This window comes from Ylistrum balloti, unplaced genomic scaffold (genome assembly GCF_031769215.1).
Source record: "Ylistrum balloti isolate Yb309-2 unplaced genomic scaffold, AGI_CSIRO_Ybal_v1 Utg369924, whole genome shotgun sequence".
Lineage (NCBI taxonomy): Eukaryota > Metazoa > Mollusca > Bivalvia > Pectinida > Pectinidae > Ylistrum > Ylistrum balloti.
Window position 1 is genome coordinate 1 of NW_026782040.1, and position 20299 is coordinate 20299.

The 20299-nt window shown below is 34.4% G+C and overlaps 1 protein-coding gene across 1 annotated transcript in view; it reads left to right on the plus strand.

Moving 5' to 3' along the window:
- Positions 1–2052: 2052 nt before the first annotated feature.
- The window catches only part of LOC132546962 (uncharacterized), a gene marked incomplete at its 5' end in the record, with an annotated part of 34332 nt that continues 16085 nt past the window's right edge, over positions 2053–20299 (plus strand). The window contains 4 exons of the mRNA XM_060210693.1: positions 2053–2203; positions 4700–4917; positions 6854–7366; positions 17995–18145. Of these exons, the coding sequence (XP_060066676.1) occupies positions 2053–2203; positions 4700–4917; positions 6854–7366; positions 17995–18145 (1033 nt within the window). The remainder of the gene's footprint in view (positions 2204–4699; positions 4918–6853; positions 7367–17994; positions 18146–20299) is intronic.

Genomic DNA, 20299 nt, shown 5'->3' on the forward strand with positions numbered 1-20299 from the left:
TCCTGTTAAATACCAATAAGATCTTAATACCACTGTCATCAGCAGAAAATTACGTCACAGGCACATAATTTCATGACTGGTTTGCTTTTACATCAAATAGCTTAAAGCACCCTAACACCTTTCTTCAATTAATTTTGAATTTTTTCTATAACAATGATTGAAACCGCAAGAAAATATGAAAAAAGTTTCATTTTTCGTTACAACCATTAAACTCTTTCTTATGTTTCGAAAATGTAATTCAAAATCAATAGAAAGAAATTTATAAATCGATATTGGGAAATGCAGTAGTTCTATTATTTAAAAATAATGACGTAATTATCATATATCTGATAGATTAAAAACAAGTCAAACCAATGAGTATATTCTGAGCATTGTTTTTATCTTAATGAATCTAAGCGTGGTATGCAGGTTAATAAATTAGTAAATGGAAAAGTATCGTACGAAGGATCCCCTGTACAGGATTTAGATAGGATCGTTCACTCGTCTTTGATCCAACCCTTCATAATACTGATAAATCAAATGTCTTGTGACTAGCTGTTGCGGCTTAACGATTCCTGAAATATATACTAAACAAAAAAGAAAGGTAACGCTACTTTATTCTGTGATTAATTAATTAACCCCTTCATAAATCCTTACCAATCATGTACGAATAATGTAATTGGTCAATTCTGATAAAACTGCAGTCATGGTTCATTATAAAACTTTGCGTTCAGTTGATTTTATTCGACTGTAAAGGACGTTGGGGTCAATTTTAAAGGTAACACCATTAGTAAGGGTATGGCCACCGTTTGCGAAGTAAACAGCATTGCCGCGTCGTCGCCGATAATTCGAGGAGAGATGTTGTTCCATTCAGCGATCAAGGCTTGGGCCAGCTCCTGCAAGTTTGACGGCTGATTTTGACGTTCTCTCACGCGTCGCCCAAGAACGTCCCAGACATGCTCAATTGGTAACAAATCAGGTGATTTTGATGGCCAATCTAACACCTGTACGTTATTCTGCTGCAAGAAAGTTCTGTCAACGCGACTGGTGTGCGCTGGTGCGTTATCCTGTTGAAAAATGGCGCAAACGCCATGGCGTTTTAAGAATGGCAGAACCACTGGTCTTAAAATTTCGTTCCGATACCGAATGCCGGTTAAATTGCCATTTAACACAACAAGCCTGGTACGAGTCTCCCCACAAATACCACCCCATACCATTACACTTCCGCCGCCAAAGCGGTCCCGTTCTGCGACGCAGCAGTTCGCAAAACGCTCCCCACGTCGCCTCCACACTCTGCGCCTTCCATCACCGTGTTGCAGACAAAACCTGGACTCATCTGAAAACAGAACATTGTTCCATTGTCGTAAGGCCCAACGACGGTGAACACGGGTCCAGTTACACCGATTATTACGGTGACGTCGCAACAAATTGGGTCCAGTGTAGGGACGCCGCGCTTTCAATTGGTAGGCCCTCACCTGTTGCGGACTGTTTGGGGGGACACACGACATCAAACGGTCATCCCTGGCGGTCGTCTTACAGGGTCGGCCGCTTCGGGAACGATCGGATGTTGACCCAGTTTGGTTTAAACGACTTACCAACTGGCAAATTGTCTTCACACTGCAACCAAAATGCCGTGCAACTCGACGGCGAGATTCCCCAGCCTGGATCATGCCTACAGCCCTTTCTCTCTGTACTTGTGACAGCCAGGGCATACTGATAAAGTTGATAGATAGCAAGGTTCGGTGATTTCTAAGTCCTAAGGATCTAAGGAACAGTTGTCAGTTTGAATGTTTATGAAATTCAAGCGAAGATACAAGTTAGTCGCAGAAAACCTCGTGCAGCTCTTTCGCTAATACAGACTTTCACGCTTGAATGATTTTGGTAACCCCCTTGGATTTTGTAATGTAAAACATTCCCATTTTCAAACATTGCACAAACGTCATTTTGTTTTCACTCATTTACAGGTATTCGCCAAGGAAACATGTTAACCTTTCTTTTTTGTTGAGTATATTGGCATAAATATAAGAAAAATAAATATTTCGAATTAAGCATTTTTTTCTCTCCTTTTTGCAGTATATGCATTAGAATCACCATTCTTCCTTAGCAACAGCACAGGCAATTGGTCAGAAGGCGAATCCTATTGTCTGGAACACAATGGCCGATTTGTGACCATTGATACACAAGGAAAATATGACCGTATTTTGGATTTGGACAACAATGACATGTAAGTAAACATACTTTATAGGCCATTGTTTCAATGTTGATAAGCTCAGATATACTACACAGACTATAAGTTCAGTTTGCATTTGTGAGTCATAAAACAAATTAATATAACACAATGTATATTTCTGCCTCAGCTTGTAGATTGATGCATCCCGTTCATCTGTTGTATATTTTCATTGTTCTTTGCGTACAATAGGGATACTGTGAATTCTTCATTTTCGCGGTGGATTTCTTTATGTTAATTTCGTGGATACACCTGTTACACGAATTCATATTTCCACAAATAAGAAGATTGATTGAACTAAATGTTTTTTAAAAAGTAATTGTCCATAATAATTATAGATGAAACAAATACTTGAACATTTTTTATTGTTTGATGGAAATTAGAGGTTATACCTGTTGTCATATCACGATTTGGATTATCGTTATATACTGGCTGTCTGCACCTATTTGAGATAATGTAATGAGGCATAATTTTAACATGAGTCGAATTCGAGTAATAAAACATCCAATTCGCTATCTCATTTTATATTTTTGTATATTTTATATACATTTAAGAATAACAAGAAAAGATCACCAATTTTATTATCATTATTTCATAATTTTAATTCCAAATCAATTCAACGAGGGAATGGTGTATGAAAAAAAGCAATTTTAACATTGAGCATCTGGAAAGTGTGGAATAGTTAGTTAGTCAGTCAGTCAGTCAGTCATCTAGTTAGTTCGTTAGTTAGTTAGTATTTTAGTAAGTTAGTTAGTTAGTTAGTTAGTTAGTTAGTTAGTTAGTTAGTTAGTTAGTTTAGTTAGTTACAGGTTTTACAGGTTTTACATCTCCCGGACTCCTCCCGTCGCCGGGCACTGTCTCACCGACGAATTTCATTCATATCACCCTCAGATGAGTGGAACTATCTGTAGCGGTTTATGTTTGATTATGTTAGTTTTTGAAGACTGCTTCAGATCCTGATAATGCCTTATCCTTCTTCTAGCAGACTGAAACATGTCCAGAATTCGAAAGAAGAGATTAGAAGCCTACAAAGATTCGGTTTAGGTTAAGATATTTTTAAGTCCTTCAGGTACATTAAAATTTTATGGCCTGAAAAGTCATAGATTGATCTTTAGTGTGTGAGAGTGGACAGTTCACATACGAGCTATATGTAGAAAGAGAATATCACAATGGCATTCCCTGAAGGTTCAGCGTCTTCGGCTTCATCAACGACACCTGACACCCAAGTTATGTTATAATCGCAAAAGAGAATAATATTAATCTTCGTTTACTAAAGATCCAGCTTTTATATCACACATGGGAAAAGTTTAATCATTTAAGTTGAACTGCTATAATATTAAGACAAGGCAGATAAAGCCCTGTCCCTATATTGCTCCATTCGGAACTTCTTTCTATATTCTTTGTTTAAAGTAAAATAATCATGAATTAACTCTTGCTCGCTACTGTCTGGTACCAAATCGTTGATGATAAAAGTTTAGAAATGTATTACTGAGAGGAAGACTTAGATGAAAACCAGTTAAGAAAATAAATGAATTCGCTCTGCCTTCACTCCCAACCCCAGTCCCTAATACTGCGGTAATCTGATAAGCCATACTTTGAGTGCCTAATTAAGTTGGCCACATACGATAAATTACCACACTTGTAGTATGTCTTCACCATTTCTAAATGAATAGAGAATATGTAATAGTGTATTCTGTAATAACTATATTTTACAAGCGTGTCTAATATTTTAGTATATTTCCCGAATGCACAGCACGAGTGGAAAAAACAATAATATAAGAGAGGGAAATATCATTATTTGTCATTATTTACGACATTTGTAAATATTTTCTTTTTACTATTTTTGTAAGAGCACCAAAGCCAAATATCTTGCATATTACGTACAGATATAGAAGAACGAAGCTGGCTTTGCTACTCACTCATTATAACTTCGCAGTACGCGCAAAAACAATAGATAGAAAAGATATATCAACACAAAAATATATTTTAATGTAAAACATTCAGAGAGAGTTTAACCTGTGTCAAGTTATTACGCGGATGAAATATAGCGGCAACCTAACTAGCTGTCGTAGTCACTGACATGAATATTTTTAAAATGTCAAAATCCACTTTCATGACCTTCGGCTTGGGAGTTGGTTTGACCCCTAATAAGATTATTAGAGCTGCATTGTTTGCTGACCTCCATAGAAATGAAAGTTTACCATGGAAATGAATAACGTGTCACAAGTAAACAATCCCTTCAGGTTTGTGTGTGTGTGTGTGTGTGTGTGTGTGTGTGTGTGTGTGTGTGTGTGTTATTTTTTTAACCAGACTTTATAATTTGTCAATTTTATGAAATGATTTGTGTTCTCTTCTTTCATTGGTTTATGTCTACAAAAGTGTTATATTTAGTGAAAGACAATGCTTTTATCAATGTGATATTTCTCTATATTTCGAAGGCAAACAATGCAATACATGTGGTTATCTATAAACTAACTATAAGCTATATTTCAGATTACCAAAGAACGTTTTCATCGGCCTGTCAACCACGTCAACTAATTGTACTGACTACATCTGGAGCAGTGGCAAACCATTGGTGTGGAGTAAATGGCAGGTGGGAGGAGTAGATCCGGAACCCAACCACTGCACAACTAGACAGTGTGTCAGACTTGCCTCTGGATACTTCAAAACGGCGGAATGCAAAAAAACGTTTAAAGCCCTATGCGAATATGGTGCGTTTACGAAAGATTACTATCATTTAAACCTCCATCGAACGATAAAAAGATATAGATCTTATAACTGAATCATAATTCTAACTCATAATAATACCTGGAATAAAGGGAATGATACAAACCAAAGAGGCCTTTCAGATGGTCCAAATATGGTGAGATAAGATATTCCGTAAACCCGACGGACTAATAGACAAATAAACACAAAGTTCTGGATCATTACGTTGATTTTCAAAAGGATTATAAGAAACCGAGGGATATTCCACTCAAGGATCATAAAATATGGTGACGTAAGGCTTTGCTGAGGGTTTTACCACATTTTGTGATCCCGAAGATGGAATATCCCTCTCTTACATAATGAAATATATTTTTCTCTTATATCAACACCAAACGTTTGGATAAAAAAGACTGCCGGCCCTCCATGTTCGTAATCATTCGCTGATCGAAAAATGACTTGTGTGTGACTATATTGTATAGAGTAAGTAAACATACGCTAAAAAAGTGTTACATAGTGTACTTCAAATGATCTCTACCACGAAAATAAATTGTTTTCACTGCACATATAGTTGTTATATTTGATCATCAATATCTCATTTTCTATTATTTTAAGTATATCGATAAATCTTTTGACTGTTTATCAATTTTTCAAGACACTGTGACGCTAACGCGACGGCAACACAGTCAAAGGAATTTCATTCATAAGTTCAAAACTTGACGTAACACAAGATCTCCTTCCCAAATCGCTCTCGATCACCATTATGACACGACTTTTGGTGCTGGAACGTTTGTGATGATATTCGATGAGAGTTTCAAAATGTTTCTATGACACAGGATTGTAGGTGTTAACTTGGTTATCTTATTATGATGACGAAGGTAAACACGTTGTGGTATCGGATGAAAAGTTGAATTTGACGAGGAGGAGACAGAGGATAGTGCAGGGTTAACAGAACCAAATCAGAGTTTTTAGTGTTTGACAACATATTAAAAATCATACACCTTTTTCTTTTATGCAATGTCCTATAGTAGCATGTTTATTGTGTTTTATGGTCCGTAACCTACACCTGCAGTGTGTCGGGTACAAGTTCAGTCACTTTTTCGAACATTTTATTAATCAATCATTCATAACCAGGTAGTTTCACTTTTTTACCATCACTCCCGTCATATGGGCCAATAAATAGCTTTAATTTTATTGAGATTTCCTAACCATTTCGGCTTTTGCAACTGCACCAAACTGGTTAGCTCATCCAATCTTTAATATTGACAGAGTATTGTGACTTTGTTGATATGACGTTAGCACATGACAACTGACAGATCAATGTAACAGATCAATGGAAAGAAAGAGATGATGCTGTAAGAGTGGTCTCTCCTGAACTCAGGTTATTCCATGGAAGGTAGAATTGTTTGACATAGTAATCTTATATGGGCAAACTCTAACTTAACGGGATGTGGATACACATAAAACCTTATTATACACCTGTATAAATAAGTTACCGAGTCAATTACATTGAACAGTGACAACACGCCAACTAAACAAACATTTAGGTCTTATTCAACTATGTTTCAGAAGAATTTTATACATCATTTCTTGTGTAAATAACACAAATAGGTATCTGTAATGAACTTGGTATTAACTTCGTGATTTTAGGCAATTTTTCGAACATATTCATTGAATCCACGTTCATACACTTTCACGCGTGTTCCAGTACTGTGAAAACTACATACTAATACATGTTTGTATTCTTTCAGTTTCTGCATCATCAAAAGAAATAGATCAAGTTCATGATTCATGTTTTATTATTTTGTTGTAGTTTTAAACAGTGTGCAAGAAAATCCTGAACTGCATGTATCACTTATTTCCACATGTATCATATTCATTGTTTTGTTACAGTATTGGGTTATATTAGTTCCAAAAGATAATCATTCTTATGTACATTTTCAGTTATTGTGAAAACATCTTCGTCATCAACAACCATGGCAACCACTCAAATCATCAAAACGACAACCTTGACAATGGCAGCTACCGAAACGTCAATCACATTTTCACCATTCTCCTTCTCATCGCTATCGTCGTCCCTTGAAACTACATCACCAATAACGAAGACACCTGTCGACATGGAGACATCATTGATAACAACAGTTGCTGAGGAAACATCAACGCTCCCGATGTCATCGTCACTTTTGTATTCGTCCACGACAAAATCAACAATAGGAACGGTTACAGCAATAGAACCTACGACAATCTCATCCACATCTGAAACCAGCATTACCAACGTGTCTTGCATAATCAGAAATACAAATGTAACCAAACTCAGTCATGGCGAACTCCTCGAAATCATCACTCAGCTGAAGGCGGAGCTCTCTGTCAGTAAGAACAACACCTCCACCTATCGGCGTAAACGAATCAGCGTATATGAATCGAGACCATCTAGCATGATCATGGGAGGCGTGGCCTGTACAATCATGTCTGTATTGATCTGTGGGATTGTCGTACCGGACATTATCACACTGTTGGTATTTCTATTCAAATGCAGAATCAAGAAAAACGTCGTTAATCCTTAGTTTCCGAAAAGAACATTGAAAGAAATAACTTCATAACGTATTTTATAATTGCATAAATGGTCTGCCATATGCAGTGTTCGACAGCAGATCAACCTTAAGAACCTAAAATTCAGTCTTTGAAAAGATCAAAGTACATTTGAATAGTCTAATTTAAACATAATGTTTGGATGTATTCTTCTGTAATCCTCAAAAGACTAACGGAATGACTATCCATCATCTTTTTTTTTTTTAAAATAGACAAAAATATGATATATGAAATAAGAAAGATTTACAAGGAGATTCATGAAAAAATACAAGAAGAATAATTCCAGACGTTCCGGAAGAGTACACATTATGTACTTCATCGAAGGCATCCGGTGTTACAACGGTCCTGAACTCCTTACATTGTTGTGCATTTTTATGAGGGCTCAGTTTTTCTTTTATGAACCATTTGCGACAGAAATAACAAAAATATATATTCTGAAAAGGATATTGAACATCTAGACCATCATGGTTCAAAAACTGAGATGGTACGTAATATTCTTGCGATGTTTTTTTTTTTTTTTTTTTTTTGCAATAGAAGTTGTTTATCATTGCTTGATGTCAGATATTGTCTAACTGATTAGTAATTTACAGTGGTCTCCAATTGTTATCATTTGAATACATTATTGGTCAATGGAGTAGACGCATGAACGTGTTGTAGTGTGCAGTAGACAAAGTATAATATACTACATGTATACGTCCATTTGAATGTTTTTGTGATTTTCAATCCGATTTGGTTCGATGTTCTTGAATAGTTAGTGATCTTTGCTTTCAAAAAATCCTCATTTCTTAAATGTGATATATGTAAAAAACTGATTTCACATTGCGATATCTGTCCTTGAGATTTACATTTTGAGAAACATTTATAGCAATTATCAGATGTTGTAATGATATAATAGATTGTCTTATACATTTGAGAAACCATATTACGATTATACATCTTCACCATCAAATTTGCCATTTGGTAACAAACTCCTAATATGTAATATTAACGAAGTCATTTTTCGCCTTGGAAAAGTAGGAACTTCTGATATGCAATGTTCTTATTTTGCTCAGTTCAAACAATGACTTGTTCAAAATTCCAAAGTTGGACACTAGTGTATTTTTTAAATGATATCGATTTCTGAGATGTTAATTTTCGGTAGTACTCGTGATATGAATGTAAACTATTGTTCTCATAATTTATACCATACGAAATATAACGTCCTCGCAATCTATTTTAAAGCCATGGTTTTTACTATCATATTGTTGTTTTCGTTTCTTAATCACCAACTGCGATGTTCATAGTCAATTTTCAAGCATTTTGTGTGTACCCATTATGTCGACTAACTTTCAGAAGAGACGATATGACCATTTTGCCGTTTAAAATTGTGTCATTGTATCATATCTTAGACAAAATAACTTAGATAAACAGATACCATATATATCATGATAGATGACAAATGATCTTCTGGTCTTATTCTCCGTTTTTCTTTCTTCATTTTTTGCCTTGAATTCGAGTTTGGATGATGAGTATGTTAACGTGTTGGTGTATAATAATAATAATGATAATCTCTATTTTCAGAGGATAAATACATGTTAAGCCAAAGACTTATCTAACACATGGTCCTCTTGTTAGTAAAAGTACATATCAATAGGTTAGTAAAAACAACATGTATGAGTAAACAATAAACTTCATCTGTTGGATACCCGATAAAAATTACATGATTACATACATTATTGAAAAGTATATAGTGTACAAATAAAAGACTAGGTTGCTCTAAAAAGTAAAAAGCAGCAGTATCTTGCAAATTGTCTAGTAGTCTTTTAAAAGTAGTAAAACAATTGATCCCCTTAAGTTCGTGAGGTTAAAGATTCCAATCTTTGATACTCGATATCAAAAAATAGTTTGAGTAAAAAACAGTTCTGTGTTTTGGAACTAAAAAGTTGTTATCACAGGCATATCTTGTAGTTCTATTGTGACTGTTTCTAACTAATGAGACATTGCTAGATAAGTAGTCTGGGACATCTTCATGTAAACATTTAAAAATCATACATAATCTTCTAAACTTAAAGTATCTATCGATAGGCATCCACTGTAAAAATTCAAACATGTCTTTGGAAGGGGTATGAAATGGTCAATAGAGAATCATTCTGGCAGCTTGTTTCTGATTTTTCAAAAGCTTGCCCATTAAATTTCCTGAACAACCTGACCACACCGTGTATTTTCCTATTGTGTTTGTTATCGATATTAGCCTATTTTTTCCCGTTTTTAATTGTCTCATCATGCTTTCGTTTAGAGTGAAGCGTCTGTGTTAAGTATGTTGTAAATATAGATCAAAGTGAAAAATTAAAGAAGACGATTATATTGATCTTCATATTAAGTACAAAAAGAATATGATACATTAAGCGCATCTTCAATATATCTCCGTGTAAAGTAGTACATGGATACAAAACCAAATGGGGCCCAGTTTGTTCTCATTAGAAACTCAATTATTGGAAAACGTGGCTTTGAAAAATACCGAATATATTGCCCTGTAGAAATAAAATTATTACATTCTAGTGTATGTGAAATACAGATATACGTAAAATAAAGTAAGGACTTCTCTGGTCATATTTCGAAATGAATTGTGAGATGGTCTAATGTGTTTATATGGCATAAGGTTGAACCTCGGATATGGTCTTAGGGACTGACTGGCGCATGGTCAATAACGTGATGTGTGCTGATAATGTCAGAATATCCAAATGTTGTAAATAGACGTAACGTGAGTAGTTGACCGATGATCATCACTGTTCATGATAGTTCTGCTACATCGTACATTTATCTCGAAGCTTAGGTTACCGAGACTCCCCCATTTCCCTCCAAAGTATACTGATATTTGGCAATTATATGCAGGCTTCTACTAAGGATACACAAAAATAAGTGTCACTTTACAGAGTTTCACTAACATATACAAGGTGCAGTAATACAGAATAGCTCCTAAGAGTGTCATAATCTTAATTGATTTCATATTTTTCTTACTCTTCACAAGACATGGAAGATGACACTTAGTGACATTCTATCTTCCTATCTGTGTCGACGTTTACAAAGAATATACTAATAGAATCATTCACTTGTGATTTGTTTAAACATTTTAATATTTTAACTTAATTAAAAAGCAATTTTTTAAAAATTTTAATATGATGAAAAATAAATCATGACGCCATCTTGATATTCAAAAGTAAACAGGTGCAATATGACAACAAATTTACTTCGATTGAAACACTTAAATAGTCAGTCGAGTACCAATACAGACAATTTATATATATATATATATAAGATATTCCGTAAACCAACTGCCTGAAGAAAAATTGATATAACAAGAGCATTTCTTTGTATGCTGTTATATGAAAAAAAAACTCCTTTTGATCACCCCTGATAACAAACGATTGTTTAGGTTCAGTAAATACTATTTCCATTATTAATAGATTAACTAGGTCATAGGTTTATCTAAGGTGTCATAAAACCGTCCATGCATACTTATAAGGGATATCTTACACACACCGTGTCTATGTCTATCTACAAGTAAGACACCGCCGTGTCTCGATCTCTCTCAAGAATATACCATGTCTTCATCTGCCTGACATACAGAATATCCAGGTCTATCTTACACGAAACATACACAGGTCTTTCTAATACCAAAATATCTCTGTATAGCTTACATAAAACATGCCTCGGTCTTGCTAGCAAATCCTATCTAACACACACCATGTCTAGGTCAATCTAACACACACCATGTCTAGGTCTATCTAACACACACTATGTCTAGATATATCTAACCCACACCATGTCGAGGTCTATCTAACCCAAACCATGTCTATGTCTATCTAACCCACACCATGTCTTCGTCTATCTAACCTAGACCATGTCTTGGACTTTCTAACACACACCATGTCTAGGGCTATCTAACCCACACCATGTCCAGGTCTATCTAACACACACCATGTCTAGGTCAATCTAACACACACCATGTGTAGGTCTATCTAACACACATCATGTCTAGGTCTATCAAACACACGCCATTTCTAGGTCTATCTAACGCACACCATGTTTAGGTCTATCTTACCCACACCATGTCTCGGTCTATCTAACACACGACATGTCTAGGTCTAGGTTTTACTCGCTGAAAGATACATAAGTAGCACCCCCACCCTATAAGTACTTGTATGTACTTGTAGTTACCTCAGGTCGTCTGGATAAGGGAGACAGCCATGTCTACATATACACTGCCACCGATACCTTTGGACATACAAAAACGGTAACTGATACCTCTACACATACTAACCCGGTAACCGATACCTGTAGACATAATAAAACTGTAATTGATACCTCTAGACATACAAAAACGGTAACTGACACCTCTAGCCATACACAAACTTGAACCGATACCTCTAGGCATACAGAAACGGTAACATATACCTCTAGACAAACAAAAACGGTAACCGATATCCCTTGGTATCCCTAGACATACAAATACGGTAACCGATACCCCTAGACATACAAAAACGGTAACTGATACCTCTAGATATACAAAAACGATTGCCAATATCTCCAGAATTGCTACACGGTAACAGATATTCTAGGCATACTAAACTCTAACCAATACATCTGAAGATAATAAAACAAGAACCATTACCTCTAGACATACTTACGCGGTAATGAATACATCGGAACATATTTAAACTATAATTTAATGAAATGAGGAATTGCTGGAAAATTAATCACGAACATGTATTATTTTATGTATCGAGGCTGAAGAATTAGTGAGATATAGATGGTCATAGATATAAATGACTTCGGCAATGACAATCCACATATTGCTAAATGATAAATATATAGTTTACATATATTTTGTGTTAATTTGATCTTGATTTAGAGAACAATTTCAATGTAGAATTAAAAAAGAGTATAGTGAATTTATCACGACAGTACACTTTCTATCACCAGTGACACAACGCTGTGCATTTTATAGGAGTCGCGTAGGTAAAAAATATATTATAAAAAGGTAGTAAAATATGATAATTAGATAACAAAGATTAGTATTTTTAATGAGATATTTGTAATTCAAATCACTACATATCTTCTTTGTTGGTGCTACTATTTCAATATTATAAGAACTATGAAGAGAAAAGACTGCTTTTATTAAAGTGCATACGAACAAATTACCTCATTGGTGCACAAAGAAAAGGCCATATTCATTATTGAGATGACGTAAGTCACATATTAAAATTCAGTATAATGGGTATTCAGTATACCAGGTCTTTTCAGGTTACGTACAGGATTGTCACACTTATTTAGTGCTAACCTTTAATTGGATAATTAAACTGGTAATTAATCGCCACTGACCAAGTGTTGTGTGTACAATGGACCGGTATCCGTAATTGGCTGTGTATTATGCACAGGTGACTTTCTACTATGTGTAAGGTATGTATTTATCGATTTCGTCAAAAGACGTGCCGATGTTTTGACAGAAATTAATTTCGAGACAACGAATTACTTTTTCTTTGCTTTACAATTGAATGGACTGACTAAAAGATCGCTTTCTCAACCGAAATTTCGACTTAATGAAATTCGAGTCATACGAACTTTCGAAATTTTGAGACAACGAGTTTACACAAGTTTAGATATAAATACTGATTTTGTAGATGTATTGAAATTGTGTTAATCACTTTAATAGTATGTGTTGAATGAAATCAATGTCAACAGCAACAGTCTTTTTATAGACAGTATTAAAAGCAACAAAACATCAACTCAATATATCCTACATACAACAAATCATAATGTATACGAACCATCTAAGCAACATACCTTTCTATATTATAAACAAATCACAATAACAACAGACGCTTTCAATCTATTTATCACTTAAATAGCAGATGTTATTAATCAGTCACCTTAGCAAAAATTATCAATCACCTTAGCAGAAAATAGAATAAATCAATCACCTTTTCAACCGTTGTTATACAGAATATTTTTCACTTTAACAATAGATGTTACTAATCAGTCACCATAGCAACCGATGATATCAATCAGTCACCTTAGTAACAGATAGTATGAAACAGTTACCTTTGCAAGAAATATTACATATCTGTCACCTTAGCAGAGATGATATAAATAAATCATTGTTACAAAAGATGTTACAAATCTGTCAACTAGACAGCAGATGGTATCAATCAGTCACCTTAGCAGCAGATGTTATAATCAGTCACCTTAGCAAACAAATCTTACAAATAAGTCACCTTAGTAACAGATATTATGAATTAATTAACTTAGCAACAAATATTAGAATAAGTCACCTTAGCAACAGACGTAAAATAATTGCCTTAGCAACAGATGATATCAATCAATAACCTAAGCAACAGATGTTATCAATAAATCATTTTTATAACAGAGGTTACAAATCTGTCAACTAGACAGTAGATGGTATAAATCAATCATCTTAGCAACAGATGTTGTAAATCAGTCACCTTAGAAACAGATTATATAAATTAATCACCGTAATAACAGATGTTATGAATTAATTCATTAATTCAGATGTAAACTGAAAAAAATCAGTTTCAGATAGGAAATTGTTTTCATTCACGTCACATAAGCAACAGTTTTAAAAAATATTACCATAGCATCACATGCAAATCAACTTACTTAGTATATATAACACAGCAAATGTTGTATTCCTACATATGTTATGAAATCACTATAACTTGTCTTTCTCTTGTTGTAAAACTCATATATTCACACTTGTATTAGCAATGTTGATTTACGTTTCCTACCACAGACAAATTCGTGATTTTTTTCTGAACAATTATAATTATTAGTATTTGTTTTAGACAGTTTTAAGCCATTTCTCCAACTTTTATTGTAGAAGATTTTCAATCCGGATAATTGCCAATGTACCTGGCTTGGTATGTATAATATACAGATTTGTGGGATACATAAATATGCTTGAAAGTTAATACAAATTAGTGGCAAGCCATCCGTGGAACATTAAAACTGCTCTTAATAATCAGTGGACTGCAGATTGTTTTGTAGTAGACGAAACGACTGTTACACCGTAATATACCGCTACTTTCACCTCGTCTTAGATGACAGGCACACGGATAACATTTCCAGGGATTTCCATGGAGGTTGTGTAGATATGGATACCTCTACCACTCTCGGTTTGATTTGTATCTTTCTGAGCACAGGTAATTTCGAATTATTTTTCTTTTAATGTGAACTCCTACATTTTCACTTTTTATTTATCTATTTTTTATTTATTATTATCAACATTATTTTTAATAATTAATAAAGAAAAAAGTATATATAACTGTATATCATTGGAGTACTGCCACGCAAGATATAGCGGTCGGGATTAAACATTGTAATATAAATGTTAAAGATACTGTGCGCCAAGATTTATGCATAAAGCAGTTTCACACGAAGAAAAAAAACGTAAAACAACAGAAAAATTTAAATATATATCAAAATAATGCCTATGTGAGATTCGAAACCTATCCAATCTAGTTTTTAGTTCGCAATTTTTATCTTATTATGTCTTCATTGGCGATTACCTAGTCTTGTCATGGATTCATGATATTTATGACAATATACAAACACGTGATCACACACACAATACAGACCAGGAGAGAGCAAACTATTGGCTCAATTGATCTCTTACAATGTAAGCAGCTTTGATATTATGTATTATTGTATCATTTAACTTGTTTCCTGGATAACACTTGTATCCTTTGTATTCTTTTGGGATAAAATATGGACAGAAATTATTGACAGGTCAACTAAATTCTTTTCAAAATACAAACACTCAATCACTTGGTCAGTCCGCTACAAAACAGTTTCATATCATTTTTCAAATGTTCAAGATTTTCATCGTAGTACTAATTCCTTCTCTACCTACACTTAATCAAAGTTATAAGTATACATCTTGATTTTAACATCTTAACAGAAACGATGTATATTAAATTCCTAAGTTTAATAAAATGTAGCAGTTTTGTTAAATGTTGGAGATGTGTGTGGTCACGAATGATCATTATCATTTAACATTTTACCTCAAAATATAATTGTTTGCCGTCGCTTTTTGGCGGACACAACATTTTTTTTCTATTTCAACTCACACACTCATCGAGAAAAGTCACCAAATTTGTAAAGTGGAAAATTACATATGTATGTTTCCATGGCAACAGTAGTAAGATGCCTTAATGCTTGATAACTATGCAATACCTAAAGGTTATGCTGTCGCGTGACGCCAACTGGCCACAACATGTCTTTATCAAGTAAAATCGCCATGTCAGGCCTCCGCCGAACATGATTTGCTTTCAACAGTAAGTTTACACTTGCCTTGTTCAGGCTGGACCACTGTGAAGAGGGTTAATAAACGGAGATAAGGGGAAAAAACTTTGATTTTCTAGATCTAACTAAACTAAACCAGTTAAACTGTGATAACCTGAACTATATAGAAGGAGTAGATCTTTATTAGCCTAGCCCAGTCAACAGCAGATTGGCGACATACTTCACATTGTTGGTACAACACATTATAAACAGAAATGATAAAAATGTTCGTTCTCTCCATAACTTATTTTAACCAGTACTTAAAGATTCTGATAAAATTCTGTATTTCTATAACAAACAGATCAGATCTCCATATGTGAATATATTATTGTTTACAAGACTTTAAATGTGACCATTTTTTAAGAAATGCTGCGTGAAAATTCCTTCACCACACTAGCATAACATTGTGGTATTTTAGAAACAAATTTGTATATTTGCTTTAATTCGGAAAATCACGTTTTGAAGGATACTGGGAATGTTGCAGCGGCTAAGCAGTCTTGACAAAAGACGTTTGAGATTCATTTTCTCTTTTAAAACTGATGCTAGCTATATTGCTTCTCAAGTTTTCATACTCTACATATATATCTGAATTTGTTACCATGGTTATCACACTCATTTAGTGCATCTTTTCCATAAAAAACACATTCAAGGAGTGGTGCCAATTTTGGTTATGCCATGCCGCCCATTCAGTGACAAGCATTTTTTTTGTTCGGCTACAAGCCTATTTCGTTTGCTGGTAAAACATGCTATTTAACGGTACATGATGGAGAGGGGTGAAAGATAAAGATGTTTGAGTCATTCTGGTAGTTTGTTTATATATATATACATATATTCCTGTTAAATACCAATAAGATTTAAAGGAAGTTAACATAAGCAGAAAATTGGGTCACAGTCACACGATTCCATGACTGGTTTGCTTTTACATCAAATAGATTAAAGCACCCTAACACCTTTCTTAAATTTCTTTAATTTATTTGATGATTGAAACCGCAAGAAAATAAGAAAAAGAAGGGAAAACAATTGTTAAAACCATTAAACTGTCTCTAATGTTTCGGTCAGGTAATTCAAAATTAATAGAGAGAAATTTCTAAATCGATATCGGGAAATGCAGTGGTTCTTTAATTTAAAAAGAATGACATAATTCTCATATATCTGATAGTTTAAAAACAAATCAAACCAATGAGTATATTCTGAGCATTGTTTTTACCTTAATGAATCTAAGCGTGGCATGTAGGTTAATAAATTAGTAAATGGAAAAGCATCGTACGGAGGATCCTCTGTGTGGAATTAGGATTCGTTTTGAATAACGACCGACTCAGTAGTTCAATGGTATAGGGATCAAATTTATTATCAGCACAAAGAAATCCCTAAAAAGACAAAAACACGGGTATACAATACGAGCACATCAAACTACTTTTACAAAACGTTATCGAACGCTCTACACAATTACGTTACAATACATAATGCGGACCACTGGACATCTGAAGTAAGAGTTAATATACGTGAATGTGTAAAATACGAAAGACTGAACTTGTAAAGCAATAGTAATAACTAATGAGTAATAATAATTTACAAATAGTTCACGGCAACTTACCCTGCATGTGGTGCTGGAGATGTATACTTGTATTTCAAATAACGTCCAACCCCTTTGAAATCTGCTGCCCAAGTGTAAAGAAAGACAGAAAAGCGGGAAAGGACAGGAAGATAGACAACGGGCATGTGTCCGGAGTGGTCAGTCCGGTCAACAAAAGAATACAACACATCACATAACACCACACACAATTACACACATTACATAACCATACGCAATATGCCTAGCACGGGCCGCAATCCAAAAAAATATCAACCGAAAGTGACGGTCACGTGATCTAGCGACACGAGGCGATAATGCTAAATAACAATTGTTACAACTGCCATGGACAGTATTAAACCAAAGAAACTATTACCGTTTCAAATATTAAATCATTTAATCCAGGGGCCACATCTGTACAGGATTTAGATAGGATCGTTCACTTGTCTTTGATCCAACCCTTCATTATACTGATAAATCAGATGTCTTGTGACTAATATTGTTACAACTTAACGAATCCAGAAATATATTGTCATTAAGATAAGAAAAATAAATATTTCGAATTAAGCATTTTATTTTTTTACAGTATATGCATTAGAATCACCATTCTTCCTTAGCAACAGCACAGGCAATTGGTCAGAAGGCGAATCCTATTGTCTGGAACACAATGGCCGATTTGTGACCATAGATACCCAAGGAAAATATGACCGTATTTTGGATTTGGACAACAATGATATGTAAGTAAGCATACTTTATAGACCATTGTTTCAATGTTGATGAGCTCAGATATACTTCTTAGACTATAAGTTTCATTCTGCATTTGTGAGTCATAAAACAAATTAATATAACACACGTAGAAAGCATCTACCTGCCTCAGCTTGTAGATAGTAAATTTATTCATTTTCGCGGTGGATTTATTTATGTTAATTTCGTGGATACACCTGTTAGACGAATTCATATTTCCACAAATAAGAAGATTGATTGAACTAAATGTTTTTAAAAAGTAATTGTCCATAATAATTATAGATGAAACAAATACTTGAACATTTTTTATTGTTTGATGGAAATTAGAGGTTATACCTGTTGTCATATCACGATTTGGATTATCGTTATATACTGGCTGTCTGCACCTATTTGAGATAATATAATGAGGCATAATTTTAACATGAGTCGAATTCGAGTAATAAAACATCCAATTCGCTATCTCATTTGATATTTTTGTATATTTTATATACATTTAAGACTAGCAAGAAAAGATCAGCAATTTTATTATCATTATTTCATAATTTTAATTCCAAATCAATTAAACGAGGGAATGGTGTATGAAAAAAGGAATTTTAACATTGAGCATCTGGAAAATGTGGAATAGTTAGTTAGTTAGTTAGTTAGTTAGTCAGTCAGTCAGTCATCTAGTTAGTTCGTTAGTTAGTTAGTATTTTAGTTAGTTAGTTCGTTAGTTAGTTAGTTAATTAGTTAGTAAGTTAGTTACAGGTTTTCCATCTTCGCGACTCCTCCCGTTTCCGGGCACTGTCTCATCGACGAATTTCATTTACATCACCCTCAGATGAGTGTAGCTGTCTGTAGCGGTGTGTGTTTGATTATGCTAGTTTTTTAAGACGGCTCCGGATCCTGATAATGTCGTATCCTAACTCTAGCAGTCTGAAACATGTCCAGAATTCGAAAGGAGAGACTATGAGACTCTAAAGATTCGGTTTAGGTAAGGATATTTTTAAGTCCTTCAGGTGCCTCAAAAATGTGTGGACAGTTCACATACGAGCTATATGTAGAAAGAGAATATTACAATGACATTCCCTGAAGGTTCAGCGTCTTCGGCTTCATCAACGACACCTGACACCCAAGTAATGTTATAATCGCAAAAGAGAATAATACTACAATATTAAGACACGCAGATAAAGCCCTGTCCGTATATTGCTCCATTCAGAACTTTTTCCTATATTCTTTGCTTTCAGTAAAATAATCATGAATTAACTCTTGCTCGCTGCTGACTGGTTCCAAATCGTTGATGACAAAAGTTCAGAAATGTATTACCGAGAGGAGGACTTCGATGAAAACCAGTTAAGAAAATAAATGAATTCGGTCTGCCTTCACTCCCAACCCCAGTCCCTAATACTGCGGTAACCTAATAAGCCATACTTTGAGTGCCTAATTAAGTTGGCCACATAATTACCACGGTTGTTTGGAGTGTGTCTTAACCACTTCCAAATGAATAGAGAATATGTAATTGTATATTCTGTAATAACTATATTTCACAAGTGTGTCTAATATTTTAGTATATTTTCCGAATGCGCAGCACGAGTGGAAAATACAATAATATTAGAGAGTGAAATATATTTGTCATTATTTAAGACATTTATAAATATTCTATTTTCTATTATTTTCAGAGCACCAAAGCCAAATATCTTGCATATTACGTACAGATATAGAAGAACGAAGCTAGTTTTGCTACTCACTCATTATAACTTCGCAGTACGCGATAAAAGAATAGCCAAGGCTTATTTCTTTAATCATTATATGTAAGATATATCAACACAAAAATATATTTCAATGTAAAACATTCAGAGAGAGTTCAACCTTTGTCAAGTTATTACGCGGCTAAAATATAGCGGCAACCTAGCTAGCTGTCGTTGTCACTGACATGAACCCTTTTAAAATATCAAAATCCGCTTTCATGACTTTCGGTTTGGGATTGGGTTTGACCCCTGATCAGACCATTAGAGTTGCATTGTTTGCTGACCTCCATAGAAATGAAGGACGTGTTACAAGTAAACAATCCCTTCAGGTTTCCGGTTGTGTGTGTATGGTTTTTTTTTATATATATTTTTGTTTTAACCAGACCTTATATTTTGTCAATTTTATGAAATGATTTGTGT